An 18,756-nucleotide genomic window follows, 5' to 3' on the forward strand; every position below is an offset into this window, starting at 1 on the left:
AGTCAAATGTGACTAGGATTTGTCCTATGGTGTTTTGAACTACAATGTCACCAATACTCAACCTTGAATATGCTGAAGAAGGTTTGTAGTTTAAACTGAGCTTTGGTTATGGATGTTATTTTAAATGAATGTAGCTCCCTCTTCTGGTTGAAAGCCAGAATCAGTAACTGTAGGAACTGAAAAAAAACAACAGGGATATTTTCCTTCCCATATGTGCTCACATAATTCCTATTACACTTAAAACAATAATAGATTGAAAGTAAATTAATTTATAATCAGCATGTTCCTCACATTCTTATAGAAGAATTTGATGAGTAAATCAAATTCTGAAGTTAATTAACTAGGAAAAGCTAAAATTGGCATTGAAGAGCAGAGGAACTCAGAGACTACACAACTATCAAGTGTCCAATAGGTTAGTGTCAGGAAAACTCAGAAAACTGTGGCTATTTTATTTTATGTTGTTTCTGTTGTCAAATGAGTGCTGAAATGCCAGAAACATTCTGTTTTAAATTATGAAGAATATTCTTCTTAAGAAACTACCAGTAATAACAAAATGTCTGCTCCAAATATTCAGATGTACAAATAAAAAGGAACATATTTAACATGAAGAATTAAGGGGCCAAATCCTTCTCCCAGTAAACATATTTGAAACCTCACTAACGACAATAAGGTTGCAAAGTTGTAAATTAGGACATTTGGCCCACTGAAGGATAGAATTTAATGAGGTCCAGGTGCATTAGGCTAAACTTCTAAAGAAACTGGTCAGTCATTATCAGTGATAATAACTATCATTAAAGTCACTGAGTTTCTACATGCATGAGGACTATGTGATGTAGCTCTAATGAGGAGGTAGGAAGTAGTGTAAATAGACCATCTAACAGAGGAAAAAAAGAGCAAGATGGATGGATGAGCAGGTTTCATCTTGTTTTTAGGGTGTTTAATGTTCAAAGGGATACATTTAAATATGCAGCTATTCCCTGACAAAATACAACATGCTGAAACCTGAAAGAATAGATGAATAGTGAATATAGCTCAATTTCAAGACAGGGAACTTCAACTGAAATAGTGAGTCTGCCTCATTATGTGCTACTTTTTTAATTAAAGCACAGATAGCTGGGTTACTGGATGCAAGGACATAAATGTTGGTATTGCAAAAAGATAATCTAGCTTCTTTTAGCTCATCTTTTAACACTTCATTTACTGCTAAACAACATCTATATTTGAATGACCTCAATGCTTCTGCATCAACAGACTTTCCAGTTGCTCAAGGCTATTGCACAGATTTATCACTTCTTTGGTAGAAAAGTGTTTCCAAGCTGGAGGCAGCACATTACGCTGCCATGTGTAAAAGACCCAAGTTCAAGTGCAAACTCAGGACTCCCACTCCTTGGTAAGGACCAGGCACATTGCAGATGTCACATGCTGGCTATCTGGAAATGCTGACCACACAGGTTTTAGAAGCATTACCTGCTAGTTGATTAATGGAGCAGCATTAATATCAGTCTTGGTGAAGGCCACATATTCAGTTCCCTAGCTGGAGCCAGTATAGTGATAACAGCTGGAGAGAGGCACAGGCAGCAGGGAGAGGAAGGAGGAGGAGTAAAAACAGGAGCCTCCATAATGATGGAGCGAGTTTAGTCCATACTGTAATGTCTTGGAGCAATAAGTGTCTCTCTATAGTTAGGGAACAAGAAATGCCGAATTTTAAAAAAATGTTTACAGGGGACCTTTTCTGGAATTTACTTTAAATTTCCAGTTTTATTCCCTGCTACTGTTATTGGTCCTGAATGAACCTAAAAAAAGTATACAGCATTATCTGTTTTGTTTTGAATTTTCAAATGAACACAGAGTTTGAACACAGATCTGAGCTAGCATGGACGCAACCAACCTCTCCCTGAAATATGAGGGAGTTCAAACCATGGAGACATCCCACTGATTTCAGTAGGCTTTGGATCATAACCGCTCTCTGTACTTCAGCACTTCTGCCTCCAAATGGAACAGACAGGTTCAGAGTCACATGAAAATGACAAAGATTTCACAGAGTTAGTCAAACTTTTTCAAACTTGAATAAATAATTAAAAGATTTGGTTTGAGTTTTAGGCAAAGATCCAGTTTGTTTTATATTTTATCCTTTTTCTCTCATCCGTGACTCCTGTGTACACACAAAGAACTAATGCAAGGAAGTTGTAACAAGAAAGATAAAATTCAACTCAGTTTATGATAACAAATGAATTGTTTTCTGGTAGTTCACCCCTCCCCCCCCCCTTTTTTTAAACTTACAGTGTCTACTAGTTTATGCTAAAAATTCATTGTAAAGCAATAATAGCGTGGATCACACAAAAACTCATTAATATAACTTGTTTTCCCATTATTAGCACCATCTGAGCCTGTTGAAGTCTTAACCAGGGCTTTAATTTCTCCACAGAGGGCTTTAAATTAATTAGTGGTTTACATGCTAACAAAGAATCTGATACATTCATAAATCAATCTAATGCAGGAGGATTACAGAAGAGTGGAAACCTATTCAGTGGGGACCTCATATTCAGTTAACATGGTGTGTTTCTAACAAAAGGGTGCAGGTGTGAAATAGATGGATACAAGGAAGAAGCCATGATAATCACTTTGCATTACTTAAATCCACAGCAGGAAACATGGTAAATCAGTGCCTAAGGCCCACCCTTAGTGAGACCCATGTAGACATAAAAGACAGTATCGTACCACTTTAACTTTCATAAATACATTGAGTATTAGGATTTATTCTGTGTGGGTTACTGATCAATGAACTAAAGAAAAGTTGGTTAGAATTATAGTACTTAGATGCAGGAAACTAATAAAAATGACTAGTAAACAAATATATTATAGTGCATGTATATATAAACAGATGCAAAAGTGTTTGAAGTTTTACTTGTCTTTGAATATGAACGGGACTGTGGTGCATTTTGTATAGTTTTAGTACACTCTAGGTTTTCAATTCCAAAACAACTGTTTTATAATTAGAACATTGCTGCAGTGACACACACAGCTGAGAATGCATTGTCATTGTAAATTCCTGATTCTAGAACTCAGTGTTCAAGAAATTTAGTCTTGTGCTGAGCCCAAAGAGATGTTTTCTTATTTTTGGTGTTTGATGAAAGTTTGGTAAAATATTATTTGGTTATTTTTAAGTTACATGAGTCTGAGGAAACAACTTCTTTGATTATTTCAGATGTTTCTATATACTTCTGTGTTCTGGAATAAACTCTTACTTGGATTATTTTTAAAGTTCGTACATTTGAAAATAAAAATTCTGCCATCACAGATATTTACACATTTCTCATTGGCTTCAGACAGAGATGCACATACTTGAGGGTATAATGTAGCTTTTTGTCTTTGGTGAAGGAAAATGCCTTTGATATCCTAATTTTTTAACTCAAAACTTCAAATGTGCATGGTTAAAAATTATGCAGTAAGGGTCAAAGTGCAGCCTGGATATATATTCATGGTTTCAATTTCTAGATACATTTCTAGGGTTCTTTCTAGAGGATCTCTGGACATTCAGACAACTTTTCACAGCTCTGCCTGGATTTCTCTGCCCTATGCTGACTAGCTGTTTGTTTCTACTCTCTTGCTCCCCGTCCCTCAGTCTTTTCATCTTAGCTTCACACCACACCTGCCCCACTTCTCCCTTGCCCGGTCCTCCTCACTCCCTTCCCTTTCCGTTTAGTTTATCCCCTCTAACGTAAACCCACCCACCTCAAACAAACCAACACATGGAATTAATGTTTGCTACCATCAAGTAGTTCACTCTGCTTCTGTGTTCCACCCTTTCCCCTACCCTAACTTGCGTCTGTCTTGTCTGTTTAAACTGTAAGCTCTTCTAGGATGGGACCATCCACTATACTGTTTGTACAGAGCTTAGCACAATGGGGCCTCCTTTCTTGGTTGTCCCTGAGACATTATTGTAATAAACATAATTAATAATAAAGTCTCTGTGCAATTTGACAGTTCTACAAATCAGAAATTATTTGTGAAGATGGTCCAGTAAAAAACTGTGAATAAATAAATAAATCTAAGCAAATCAAACTGTTCACAGATAAGTTTAGCCTATTTTTCCGTTTCATATGTATCATAGAATCATAGAATCTCAGGGTTGGAAGGGACCTCAGGAGGTCATCTAGTCCAACCCCCTACTCAAAGCAGGACCAATCCCCAATTTTTGCCCCAGATCCCCAAATGGCCCCCTCAAGGATTGAACTCACAACCCCGGGTTTAGCAGGCCAATGCTCAAACCACTGAGCTATCCCTCCCCCGCCACATAATAATTTATTCCCTACATTATCTGAACTCTAGTTGTGACACACCAGTTTTTATAAAATTGTTTAAAAACTTATTTGTTATATCAGTAAAATGTATTTTTTGGTAGAGACGATTTATCTTGTGAGAAAAAAAATCTTCATTTTAATCCTTTCACCTCAGCATTTCCTGCTATATCTACTGCCAGGAATAAATTGAACACTGAGATAGTGTAACTCTGGGAGCCAAAGACTTACAAAAAATGCATTTTCTATGTGGGTCTGATAGTTTGATATCATATACTGTTTCCTCCTGATCTCTTCTCTCGCAAAAAGATGGGATACCTCACCGTGAGTGGCACTCAACATTCTCTCCTCGTAAAGATGCATTTCATTATTGCTTACCACATGTGTTATTTATACAGATGTGTATAACTCATATTTTGAGCAAAGATATCACAGCTTAAATCGGATCTAAAACACATGCTTAATGTTTACTTTTAATTATTGCTCTGTCTGAATAATCCCCACTGCAGCGATTCCTGTAACGGTGGGTGGACGAGATAGCGCAACAGGTCTTTCCTGTCTATAATTCCTTGGGCCGTACATAGGAGACAACAGCTGGTCATAAGTTATGGCTGCAATTAACTAGCATCCCCCTGTGTAGGGAAGCAAATCCTAAATAGTGTAGATTTTTCTACCTGATGTAGGATAGGCATGCTCTGGAATCACATGTACACAAAAGCTATGTATGTCAAGAACTGGGGCGGGCAAACTTTTTGGCCTGAGGGCCACATCGGGTTTCTGAAATTGTATGGAGGGCCAGTTAGGGGAGGCTGTGCCTCCCCAAACAGCCAGGCATGGCCCGGCCCCCCAGCCCCTATCCAACCCCCCGCTTCTTGCCCCCTGAAAGCCCGCCCAGGACTCCTGCCCAATCCAAACCCCCAGTTCCCTGAGGGCCCCCCCGGGAACCCCTGCCCCATCCACCCCTCCTGCTCTCGGTCCCCTGACCACCCCCGGACCCCCTGCCCCTAACTGCCCCCGGCCACCCCATCCAACCCCCCCCCTCCTTCCTGACTCCCCCCCCATGCCCCATCCAACCACCCCTTCTCCCTGACTGCCCCCGGACTCCTCGCCCCTAACTGCCCCCTGCCCCTAACTGCACCCCACTACCCCATCCAACCCCTCCTCTCCTTCCTGACTGCCTCCCCAAGACCCCTGCCCCCATTCAACCCCAGTTCTCCACCCTCTGACCATCCCAAACCCTATCCACACCCCCTCCCTCTGACCACCACCCCGAACTTCCCTGCCCTCTATCCAACTCCGCCCCGCTCTCTGCCCCCTTACCGCGCTGCCTGGAGCACCAGTGGCTGATGGCGCAGCTGCACCAGGACAGGCAGCCGCGCCGTGCCGCACGGCACAGAGCACTGGGTCAGGCCGGGCTCTGCAGCCCCGCCACTCAGAGCATTGCACCCCACGGTGGCGTGGCTGCGGGGGAGGTGGGAAAGCAGGGGACGGGCCAGGGACTAGCCTCCTGGGCCAGGAGCTCAGGGGCCAGGCAGGATGGTCCCGCGGTCCGGATGTGGCCCATGGGCAGTAGTTTGCCCACCTCTGGTCTAGAAGGTTAATATTATTTATTTAAAGAGCCTTGAATTATCCCACAAGAAGGACTTCACATTTAAGAAACTGTATTAGTTCTATGCCTACAAGGAAAACTAGTTCATAAAATTAAAGGAAACATTTCAATCAAGGTAACAGCACTTTGTACTTTTTTAAAATTATTTATACTGAAAAGTAATACACACAGTGGCAAACCTGAGGCCTGATCTTTGCCATCTTTCCTCAGACAAAACTCTCTCTGAAGCCAGTGGAAGTTTTGCCTGAGTTACAGACTCCTAGATTATGATTTAGCACTGGACATTTTTTTTTCTCACCTTGTATATGAGCTCTGCTCCAATACATACAGTAGAGTCATAATTTATAAGGACAGAAGGGACCATTGTGACCATCTAGTCTGACTGTCTGCATAACACAGGACACTGGAATTCCATGAATTAATTCCTGTTTGGATGTTTTTTTCTAAACAATACGATCTAGCCCAATTTTGATCAACAAATTGCCAGTGACGGAGAATCCACCACAACAATTTGGTAAGTTTTTTCAGTGGTTAATTGCAGTGTCAGTTACACTGTTAAAAATTTGCTCCTTGTTTCCAGTTAGAATTTGTCTAGCTTCAGCTTTCCATTAAAAGCTGTAGCTTCAGAATCAAACTCATCTTTATCTGCATGCTGCCAATTATGCCTTCCAAATCTCTCATTTTATTATACTAGTCATTAAATGTGGCTTACATATATTTTTAAAAGGGAACTGTTGAAATTTTAAGGTTTTCAAGACTTTGCATCACAAGACTAATGGAGTTTTTACATGCTCACATGCACTCCTCATATGGTCACTATTTCAGACTCTCTCCACTTAGTTTAACAAACTATGGGCCAAATTATGTCTTCAGATTCAACTAGATGACTCCATTTTAGTCAATGGCAGCCTCATGCACATGTCCACGGGAACTGGGTTTTGTTTTAGTAATTCTGAACATATCCGCTTTATCCCTTGCGTCCCCCAGACTTTTCAGGTGAAGAAAGGGATAAATAGAATCCTTCTCAGATGGGAAAAGTCCTCTGGATTTCAAATAAATTAGGCAGTGTTAATAAATGGTTGGGAAAAAATAATGTTGTTTTAGTGTGATAATGTAACGCCGACAGACCCTGGCTGTCGGCAGGTGGGATAGAACCAAGGACCTCTGGAGCTTAGTGCATGAGCCTCTATAGCATGAGTTAAAAGCCATATGGCTCTTTGCTAAGGCTGTAGAGCAGACTTGTAAATCTCTCTCTCTCTCAATGGTCTCAGTGCCACTAGATGGCACAGAACACCACACCCAGGAGATGCGTGGGTTACAATAAGGCATGCTATCAATTGAAGTTATAGTTAACTAAAACCAGCCATGCCAGTTTTTAACTCACAATCTTCATCCCACAAGCTTGATACATGGAAAACAGACAACCAACGGAAAGCAAGAAATAAATTAAGAGCTTAAAATTTATACAGTTATCGAACTGGTCTTCTTTTCTTTCTTTAAGCTTCCTTACTTTAATTTTTCCATTTTTTACAGCTTGGGAGGGGCAACTTTTGACTAAACAAACCTAATTTTAAGGAATCCTTATTGAGGTTACAAAGACAAACCATCCCGATGTGTAGAAAGAATAGTAAATATGGCAGGCAACCAGCTTGGCTTAACAGTGAAATCCTTCCTGATCTTAAACACAAAAAAGAAGCTTACAAGAAGTGGAAGATTGGACAAATGACCAGGGAAGAGTATAAAAATATTGCTCAGGCATGCAGGAGTGAAATCAGGAAGGCCAAATCACACCTGGAGTTGCAGCTAGCAAGAGATGTTAAGAGTAACAAGAAGGGTTTCTTCAGGTATGTTAGCAACAAGAAGAAAGTCAAGGAAAGTGTGGGTCCCTTACTGAATGAGGGAGGCAACCTAGTGACAGAGGATGTTGAAAAAGCTAATGTACTCAATGCTTTTTTTGCCTCTGTCTTCATGAACAAGGTCAGCTCCCAGACTGCTGCACTGGGCAACACAGCATGGGGAGGAGGTGACCAGCCCTCTGTGAAGAAAGAAGTGGTTTGGGACTATTTAGAAAAGCTGGACGAGCACAAGTCCATGGGGCTGGATGCGCTGCATCCGAGAGTGCTAAAGGAGTTAGCAGATGTGATTGCAGAGCCATTGACCATTATCTTTGAAAACTCATGGCGATTGGGGAAGGTCCTGGACGACTGGAAAAAGGCTAATGTAGTGCCAATCTTTAAAAAAGGGAAGAAGGAGGATCCTGGGAACTACAGGCCAGTCAGCCTCACCTCAGTCCCTGGAAAAATCATGGAGCAGGTCCTCAAGGAATCAATTCTGAAGCACTTACAGGAGAGGAAAGTGATCAGGAACAGTCAGCATGCATTCACCAAGGGCAAGTCATGCCTGACTAATCTAATTGCCTTCTATGACGAGATAACTGGCTCTGTGGATGAGGGGAAAGCAGTGGACGTGTTGTTCCTTGACTTTAGCAAAGCTTTTGACACGGTCTCCCACAGTATTCTTGCCAGTAAGTTAAAGAAGTATGGGCTGGATGAATGGACGACAAGGTGGACAGAAAACTGGCTAGATTGTTGGGCTCAATGGGTATTGATAAATGGCTCCATGTCTAGTTGGCAGCCGGTATCAAGTGGAGTGCCCCAAGGGTCAGTCCTCGGGCCGGTTTTGTTCAATATCTTCATAAATGATCTGGAGGATGGTGTGGATTGCACCCTCAGAAAGTTTGCAGATGACACTAAACTGGGAGGAGAGGTAGATATGCTGGAGGGTAGGGATAGGATACAGAGGGCCCTACACAAATTAGAAGACTGGGCCAAAAGAAATCTGATGAGGTTCAACAAGGACAAGTGCAGAGTCCTGAACTTCGGACAGAAGAATCCCATGCACCGCTACAGACTAGGGACCGAATGGCTAGGCAGCAGTTCTGCAGAAAAGGACCTAGGGGTTACAGTGGACGAGAAGCTGGATATGAGTCAACATTGTGCCCTTGTTGCCAAGAAGGCCAATGGCATTTTGGGATATATAAGTAGGGGCATTGCCAGCAGATCGAGGGATGTGATTGTTCCCCTCTATTCGACATTGGTGAGGCCTCATCTGGAGTACTGTGTCCAGTTTTGGGCCCCCCCGCCACTACAAGAAGGATATGGAAAAATTGGAAAGAGTCCAGCGGAGGGCAACAAAAATGATTAGGGGACTGGAGCACATGACTTATGAGGAGAGGCTGAGGGAACTGAGATTGTTTAGTCTGCGAAAGAGAAGAATGAGGGGGGATTTGATAGCTGCTTTCAACTACCTGAAAGGGGGTTGCAAAGAGAATGGATCTAGACTGTTCTCAGTGGTAGCAGATGACAGAACAATAAGTAATGGTCTCAAGTTGCAGTGGGGCGGGGGTTTAGGTTGGATATTAGGAAAAACTTTTTCACTAGGAGGGTGGTGAAACACTGGAATGCGGTACCTAGGGAGGTGGTGGAATCTCCTTCCTTAGAAGTTTTTGAGGTCAGGTTTGACAAAGCCCTGGCTGGGATGATTTAGTTGGGGATTGGTCCTGCTTTGAGCAGGGGGTTGGACTAGATTACCTCCTGAGGTCCCTTCCAACCCTGATATTCTATGATTCTAATATCTCAATCTGATATTGGCTATTTTGGTTCAGACTGATGCTTGCCTGAATTTCAGGGTGAATTCCCATCACCAGGGAAAAGGAGACTATTTCTCTGCCTAACAGAAGTATTTCCAAGACAATGGTGTTTCTGGTATAACTGAGTTTTTCCATCACTGGCAAAAACATCATTAATCGTAATGCAAGACTAATATTTCAGTGGCCACCCTCCGGAAGGTGAAATGTGTCTAAGGCCTGAATAGAAAGGGTACAACTGGAATTGCAAAACAGATATTATCCAACACTTACCATTGTCCCTTCACTCTCACTTCGCGCAACTTCCCGCTGCAGCTGAGCCACAGACAACTTCTCCCTATGGAAAGAGAAGCACATGAAAAGCAGATCATTTTTCACTAGTTGGGAGAATGCTCTGCTCGCATGTCACTGCAGCATTCTTCGACATTGCCGTGGTAACCGTCTTGGCAGAGCTCTCTCTCTCTCTGCCATATTTCCTAAAATGTTTAAAGGAGTTGAGCTTTATTGTTGCATTTCATGACAGCCTGACACCGTGTCAGTGAATCAAATCAACCTATGCATCAATTGTCCCATTGAAACAAGTAGCAAAGTAGCCCATGATCTTGGCTTTATGGGAAAACTTCACCTAAATTATGTTGTCCATCATTTTTCTGTAACCTTGCACATCAACTTTATTCTACTATATGGCAGCTCTGGTTAGAAGGTTGGAATATTTAAAAACATTTGTTACTATATTTGAACTTTATAAACTAACAGAAGAAGCTGAGAACGCATTACCAACCATATTCATAAACACATTCTGTAGCATTTTGTAATTCAGTATTACTTACAATTTTAGACCCCAGTCCTGAAACCCTCAGTCACATGAAATCCTCATTCAGATCCTTAGCTTGACTTCATGTAGGCCTATTTGCTTTATTAAAGGGGCAGGGGGTGGTGGTAAATCAAGCTCTTATTGTGTACAGTAAACAACAACAGAGAGAGTTTCTCCCCGAGAGTTTATGCAAGGGATAAAATATATGGTTTTAGAAGATTTGAAGAGAGATTGGGCAGCAGATTGTCAGTTGGTGTACTCTGGTGTAGCACCACTGACTTCAGCTGGAGCAATGCCAGTTTACACCAGCTGAGGATGTTGTCCTAAAAGATCATGGAGTGGAAAGATCCTGGAAGGCCCTGGAGCGGAGAGACATAGTATGCAGGAGGTACAGAAGAGAAGTGTAAAGGGAACAGTTTAAAGGGAAACAAAAGACACCAGTGCTAGTTAAGTAGAGTGAGCAGAGAGAGGAATAAAGAGACAGGAAATAACCTTTTAAAATTATTTTAAGAAAGGCAAGATGGGCATTTTTCAATTGGGTCCAATAATTATTGGGGAATATTCGTGATACAACCACATTAAAACAAAAAAATGTGTGGAGAGGAGAACACACTATTCATATATCCACCCTGAGGGGCAACATCAAAAGGATAGTAAAACTTTAGGAGAGGGGAAGCATATGACCCCCCTTGCACCTAATGCTTAAACCTATGAGGAACAGAATTTCAAGAAACCTAGATTGTCACAAAAAATTCCATGTAAATGGTGAGAGAACAATAACACATATCATATACCCCACAACAACACTCTCACTTAGAGAGTTCTACTCACTTAATTTATTCACTTCCATTCAGCAAACACAATCTAGACCTAAAAATACATACAGTGATAATCCTGAGGAGGGAGTAGTAGTTAATGTAATTCCCTGACCACAGTTTCAATTCACACATCAGTCCAAGAACTTTATCTGCAATTAAATAAATGGCACCAACAATAGACACACCATCCCCATAGTAATTCCACAGCAGATATCACTTGTCCCCCTTTCTTGATCTGCTTTACAATACATGAGCAGTTTTGAGCAACTAAAGCCATCATGATAGATAAATCTCCTCACTGTATTTTCCACAGTATGCATCCGATGATGTGATCTGTAGCTCACAAAAGCTTATGCTCAAATAAATTGGTTAGTCTCTAAGGTGCCACTAGTACCCCTTTTCTTTTAGCTTGCTGAAAGATGCCTTACTTCCTTTGCTTAAGTAAAAAACATTTATCAATTATTCAACTCCAACACCTCTCCCACCTCCTTTGCACACCTGAAGCACTGTGTTGCACAGCATAATACAAACTGTTTAAAATATGCTTTTTAAAAATCACGAAAATAAAAGTTTACTTTTAAAAAATTTAACAAATTAAATCAGTCAAGGGGTGAAAAAGAAGGGGTAAAAGGCAGTAAGAGTAGGCAAATATGAAAACTAATAATGCTCAATTCATATATGTGTGTGTGTACACAAATACACATGTGTGTGAATACACATGTTGTATGAAACAAAACTTTTTTTAGAGGTTGAGTTTCAGCATGGGCAGAGACAGATCAAGATGAATTTAGAAAAGAGGGAGAGCGAAATAATTCAGTACCCATGAGCCCATCAAAGTAAAGTCCCAATCTCCTACCAATTTAAGAAGCAATGGAGGATTCGTTAAAACAGTAAGCGTCGCAAGTGCATAGACCAAGGCTCACGGAAGAAGCCGGAAACAGACAGATACTTCAACTCTCCATCCTCACCAATGACTGGCTACCCTGAAAAACATGTTTTCCAACTCCAGAACAAAGGCTGAAACTCAGACTGCATCATTTCATTTGGTCAATCGCCAGCCTAAAAGGGAAGACAAGATTGACTGGTAAAAACATGACGGTGGGGGCAGGTGAGAAAGGAGATGAGAGAAATCTAAGAGGAAGTATTCTCTATTTCCCTAAACCTGTGGAATCTCTGTCCTGTCAAGGCTCCCACAGATGAGAAGGGAGACGGAAATGCTCTGTCTAGCCCTGGGGAATTCTTTCCGCAGAAAACAATGCTGACACAGTTAGCATCAGCTCCCTGGAGAGCCTACTCCATGCCATTGAGAAGGGCTGGCCCAGGCACAAATGAGAAGACTGTGGCAGCAAAGTTATTTTCAGAACAATTCTGCCAGGACCAGGAGATGCTTCAGAGTGGCCCACCATAGATGTGTGAGTATCTGTAGGATTCCACAAGGGTTTATGGCACTGGCTTGGATGGCCCCAAACACCACACATATCTTGGGCCAGCAAATTAGCCCCCTCCCCTCTCAATGATGGGATAATTAGTCGGGAAACTTAAGTTGAGACTGAGTTTTCTGCTTAAATCTGCCCAGACACGGATATTGCCATGGCAAAGCATAACCTGACCTATATAGTTTTAAAATCTCTAATATTATATGAAAGTTGAAAATTGTCTGTTCTTATATCCCTGTGTGTTTGTGTGTGCTCGTCTGTAGACAGAAGCTACTTTCAAATCATATTGTGTTACGTTCCATCTCAAGTTACTTTGTACTGTTCAAAAATGGGTTATCTCTTAAAGGTTAATATGCTGCAAATGCTTTATATTACTGTAGGCCCACGGAACAATGAGGTCATTTTTCTGTACTGGCGTCTGTCTGATGATGAAAGTCATATCCGAGAAGCACATTTAAAACAATGTTAAACAGAAGAATGGTCTAAAAGATAGGATGCTGGACTGGGAGTCAAGAGACCTGCATTTGGTTCCTGGCTCGTCAGAGACTCCCTATGGAATGCTGGGCAAATCTCTTAGTCTACCGTGTGCCTCAGTTCCCAACCAGTAAAATGGGGATGATACCTTCCTGTTTCACACGTATTGTGGATAAAATCCACTAATGCTTGAGAGATGCTCAGATACTACAGTGAGCAGAGCCATATAAGAACTTAAACAAACAGGATTTGTTCAAAGGGAAAGTTAAACTGGGAAGTGTACTTCCAAATTGGGCCATTAAGGTAACTCATTGTGGCTCTCATCTAGCAGACCAGGGGTCTCAAACTCCCGGCTTGTGGGCCATCTGCAGCCCCAGAACCTCCCCAATGTGGCCCACAGGGCTCCAGCAATTTTGGGGCCAGATCTCTCCCTTGGCCCTGCCTGCTGCGTCTGGGCGCTCCCCGCCCCCACGTGTCCCCCAGGCGATTTACAATGGCCCAGGATCCTGCCCACCACCGGCAGCACAGAGGAGCTGAGAGGCTTCTGCGTGCTCACTCCACATGTCTGCCGGCCCCAGGTCGAGGCAGGGCACGGCAGGGCTGTGCCGCTGCACACTGCCCCCGCCCCGAGCGCCCCTGCAGCCAATGGGAAGCTACAGGGGCGGTGTCTGGGGGCAGCAGTGTGTGGAGGCCCCCTGGCCCACCCCACCTTGGAGCCCCAGGTAAGCACTGCACCTCCTGACACCCTCCCAGAACCTGCACCCCCACCCCTTTCCCACACCCCCTCCCATCCCCAAACTCCCTCCCAGAGCCTGCACCCCTCCCCTAGCCCCAGCCCAGAGCCTGCCCCCGCACCCAAACTCCATCCCAGAGCCTGCACCCCAGACCCCCTCCCAGAACCCAACCTCTCACCCCTTCTGCACCCAAACTCCCTCCCAGAGCCTGCACCCCAACCCACTACCGCAGACCTCCTCCCCCATCCTAACTCCCTCCCAGAGCCTTAGGCAGGTGGGCTGCAGCGTTTTGGGGGCGGGTTCTGGGCGGCATGAGTGACATTACTGGCCCACTGGTAGGATTTGAGGACTGGCACTGGCCCTAAGGTAAATTGAGTTTGAGACCCCTGTAGCAGACCAATGCCACCACTTTGGGAAGTACAGTATATGAGAGGAAAAGCTGGCTCAGAAAGAAATAAAATAAAAAGGACTAAGCAAGAAAGTACAGATGTGAAAGGGTCCCTTCAACTTGACTGGGGGACTCCTCTCTTTTCGTGGGTAAGTTGTTGTGGAGTTAGAGAAGCAAAACACAAAGGGGAATCAGGGCAAATCAAGGTTTAGAGTAGAGCCGATCAGAAAAAACCTCTGCAGAACAGGTTTTCATTTGAAAGTGCAGTTCCATCAAAATCGAAACTCTGAACAAAACTGTTTCACAACATTCTGTTTCTACATTTTCAGATGATGTCTTAATTTTTCCTCCAAAACAACTTTTTGTTTGATTGTTTTATTTTGTGTTATAATATAATTTAAATTTTTTAAAAAGTCAAAATTGAAATGAAATATTTCCAACAATCCCAATAATTTTTTTAGGAATATTTTTTCAGAAAATTTCAAAATTTTCAGGTTTTATTCTGGATTGGAATAAAAACAGTTTCTAAATCTTGAAATCCTGTGTGAAACAGAATTTCCATTATTTACATAGCACTAATTTTCAAGAACTCTGTACAGAAAGTGACTCCTACCAGAGAAGTTACAGGATTACCTCTAACCTATTGCAATCCAGCTTTTACTTAAGCATTTATAATCATAGGCATTTTTGCCATGTTCCTAAACTATTTACCATTCACAAATTTAATCAATTTAACCTCACTCAATTTCCATTCGTTATGGTACCTACCTATCAAATAACTTAAGGTATTACTAATCAAGCATTCATATTTTTTAGAGTACTTTCATATAGCTAATATTAACAAAACCTAAGTAAAGTATATCAAAACAATTTGGATCTTGCATTTAATCTAATCAATTTTTTGTTTGTTTTGTTTTTGTTTTCCAACTTGACTATCAGAGCTCTAAACATCTATTGAAAATGCACAGGTAGAACAAATACACTAATAGCACCTTTCGTGCAAATATGTAGCTTTTAAACACAGCCCTTTTTTTAAGGCCCTTTGCGTAGATGCTACTGTAACACCAACAGACCCCTGTCGTTGGTGGGCAGGATCCTACCATAATCAAATTACAAAATTGGTTAATCCTGTTTTAAGGATTTAGCTCATCCACTGGAAATAGTCAGTTGCTTGTTTGCATTGCTTCACTGCTTTAATATGCTTTAGTGGAAAAGCTAACATATGCTTTGAGGGGTTTTGACTTTTTAATTGCAAAACAAATGCTTAAGGATATTTCATGAGCAAAGCACATAAGAGCTGTTTATCCATATTTACAGTCTGCTAGAAAAATCAACATTAAAATACACAATGAAACAACATGCCCCCCCCCCTGTATCTACTTCAGCTGTCTGCAAAAAAAAGAAATTATTTTCTCTCCCTATTCAATCTTACATCTGAATGCAGAACAAGTTATAAGTTCCTGAAGACCTTGAGAACCCAAAAATCCCATCTATGCTTTCACTAATAAAAAGATTTCTCTTTCTGGTACATGAATCTTCTGAGTACTACCAGCAAGAGTCTTGGAGAAATATTAGAAAGAGAGCTTCCTTGAGGGATTTCCTAAGGAAACAAAGCCGGGATGGTCACCCTTAGACAATCTGCATGATGCAAGATAAAAGATGTAATATTTCAAAAATTCTACAATGAAAACAAAACACAAAAACAAAAAGTAGCTTGTTATGTATCACAAAAAAAAAGGTTAAGAGCACTGCACAACCATTTGTTGCATGGGTGTCTAAAAGAATGTTTATCTGGAGGCAACCCAAGTTTATGTTTCTATTTTAAATAGGCCCCGCTCCTAGAAATGAAGAAATTGTGTACTTCACTCCAAGCAGATTGTTACCTTCACTTACTAGGACACATTAGTGAGGCACAGCAGTGCCCCTGGACCAAATCAGTCCATGGTGTAATTTCATGGCATTCCATCAGGGATTAATTTGACCCATTGGGTATGGTAATACATTGTTTTGCACCACATGTAATCATATACACCAGCAAAATGATTGCAAAGTGCATACAAAGTGCTACCATTCTGAGTTGGTAGCATTTTGCACACAGTTTGAATTATCGTAAATTATTATACAAGCTGTATAGCAAAGGGGAATGAGGTCCATTGTGTTTAACTGTGACCAAATAAGACTATCCATTAAAAGCCACTGTCTGACGAAGTTAATCATTGACAAGTCTGATTAAGATATAACCTGTAACAGTTCTCAGCCCAGATTTTTTTTTTTTTTTAATCAACACAGTGTCAGTTGGATAAGATTTTTTATTATGATTGAGCTGGAGAATAGAATAGGTTTTCAGCTGCTTTAGCCTTTCAGATGTTTTGAATGTGTAAGAATATTGTGATGAGCCTTCAAAGTTAACTTTTGGTTTTAATATTTTTAATAGGAAATATGCTTAGCTTCGCTGTGAAGTTACACGGTTTTACTAATTTTTAAATCAAGTATATTTTATCCCTATAGTTACTACAGCAGACCTGAACCAGACAAAAAAAAATTTCTGCAAGGACTGGACAAAATATTAAAATAAATTCACTTTAGATGCACTTGTTGGTACTTTTGGAAAAAACATCAAATGATAAGAGGTTTACAAAATGCTGTTAGAAAGCATATTTTGTGCTTTTGAAATTGATTTGCACTGTAAGTATATGTTGTATATGTTGTAGAAGATGGGTCACAGGCCATAAATACAACAGGGGACAGTGTTCCCAAAATGCCTAGCCAGAGACCCTTTATAGAGGTAACGGAGGGAGCCTGATAAAGATCTGATCATATACCCTTGGCAGACAGGACCAAACATACACATGCAATTGCTTTGTGTGAATACTATGAGAGGAAAATACATTTAAAACTCTTCCCACCACTAATATCTCTCACAATAGTCTACCTTTCTGTGTAATGATGGGATGGGACAAGTAAGGCATATTTGGCCCACAGAGGAAAAGGTTTATGATGTTCTAAATAATCCTGCCTACATTCTAATGTCTCCCTAACTACTACTACTCCTTCAAGCCATCTTCCTCATGAGTTAGACTGAAAAGAAACTATGCCATGTGACCAGTCACAACTAACTGCCAGAGCTCGGATTTTCAATATCAAACACTAACTTTTCAAAATTCAGAGAGACAAAAATAAGTGGACTGATTTTTTTTTTTTTTTTTTTTATAAAAAACACCACAACTTTGAACAAGAATGTTAGTGTATGTCATGGTCTGCTCAGAGACATTCCAGACACACAAAAAAGATGCTATCTTTGTTGTGTAAATTATTCATTTAAAAATCCAAGTATATATTTTCTAATCCTATGTCCTAATCTTAAACAGTCATAGCTCCAAACTCTCTCTATAATAGGCCAAACCCTAACACTGAACCTGAACCTCCCAAACTTTATGTTAAGATTCTGATCCATATTTTGAAATCTCAAATTCTGGAGCTTTTAGATAAAGAATCTTGGTTCAGCCTCCTACATAGGTGAAATGATGATATACCTTTCCAGCATAAGAGTTCAGGCTAGGGTTGCCAAGCCTCCTGGGTTGTCCTGGAGTCTCCAGGAATTAAAGATTAATCTTTAATTAAAGATTATGTCATGTGATGAAACCTTCAGGAATATGTTCAACCAAAATTGTCTCAGATGGAATCTCATCCTAATTTTCAAAGAAGGTTTAGGCATGCACAAGTAGATTAGGACACATTTTCAGTGCTAAGAAATAATTTTTTTAAAAAAAGCTTTGTAATAAAAAAGTACTTTGGCATCAATCAAAACTCAAGGAGATTTGAAATGTCTGGGTACTGCACCTAAAACCTGATGTAATGCTTCACTGAATCCAGTTGCCCAGGTTCAACAGAGAACACAATACCCATAAAAAAACCGGACAAAGCCCTTTTTTCCAGTCTTAATCACACATCAGTACACCCACCATGTGTGTGCAGAATGTGTGTCTTACATTCTTAACACTTAAGCAGCTTCCAGAGTTTCCCTTTCATACTGAAATGATCATTTTCCGATACAGCTGTACCTCTTCTTTATTTAATTCCTCTTAAGAGTCAGTGCTCATGTTATCCAGACACTAGTTTTTCTATAAACCAATCTTAACCTGAGAACAACAAAAAAGAGAGACTGTTTTTTCATGTATGTTTCACACTTAGCTTTGTAACTTTCACACTGTGTTGAACTTGCACAGTTCTGCACAAAAGAAGTATTACTTAAAAATCTAGTATTTTCCTTCATGTAGTGAACCATTTGTAACACTGAGCTCTTGTCTTCCTGTAAAAATACAAGAGATAACTTGGCAGATTGAAAACCATGCTTTGTAAAAAAATTATTTCAAACAGTAAGCCACACCACACTAGCCAAACTGTATGTTAGCAAGCACTGTTTTATTATCGTATGGGTGTATCAGTCCATACAAGTGCAGATTCCTTTGCCACAGGAAAATAAAAACATCTTGACAGCAACATTACACAGTAGAAAGACAGGAAGTGAAGAGTACCCAA

The 18,756-nt window shown here is 40.9% G+C and overlaps 1 protein-coding gene across 1 annotated transcript in view; it reads right to left on the reverse strand.

The window, feature by feature from the left end:
• NCKAP5 (NCK associated protein 5) overlaps nt 1–18,756 on the reverse strand; it is a 466,257-nt gene that overhangs the window by 311,011 nt on the left and 136,490 nt on the right. The window contains exon 3 of the mRNA XM_077830371.1: nt 9,827–9,886. Coding sequence (XP_077686497.1) covers nt 9,827–9,886 — 60 coding nt within the window. The remainder of the gene's footprint in view (nt 1–9,826; nt 9,887–18,756) is intronic.

This window comes from Eretmochelys imbricata, chromosome 11, assembly GCF_965152235.1.
Source record: "Eretmochelys imbricata isolate rEreImb1 chromosome 11, rEreImb1.hap1, whole genome shotgun sequence".
NCBI lineage: Eukaryota > Metazoa > Chordata > Testudines > Cheloniidae > Eretmochelys > Eretmochelys imbricata.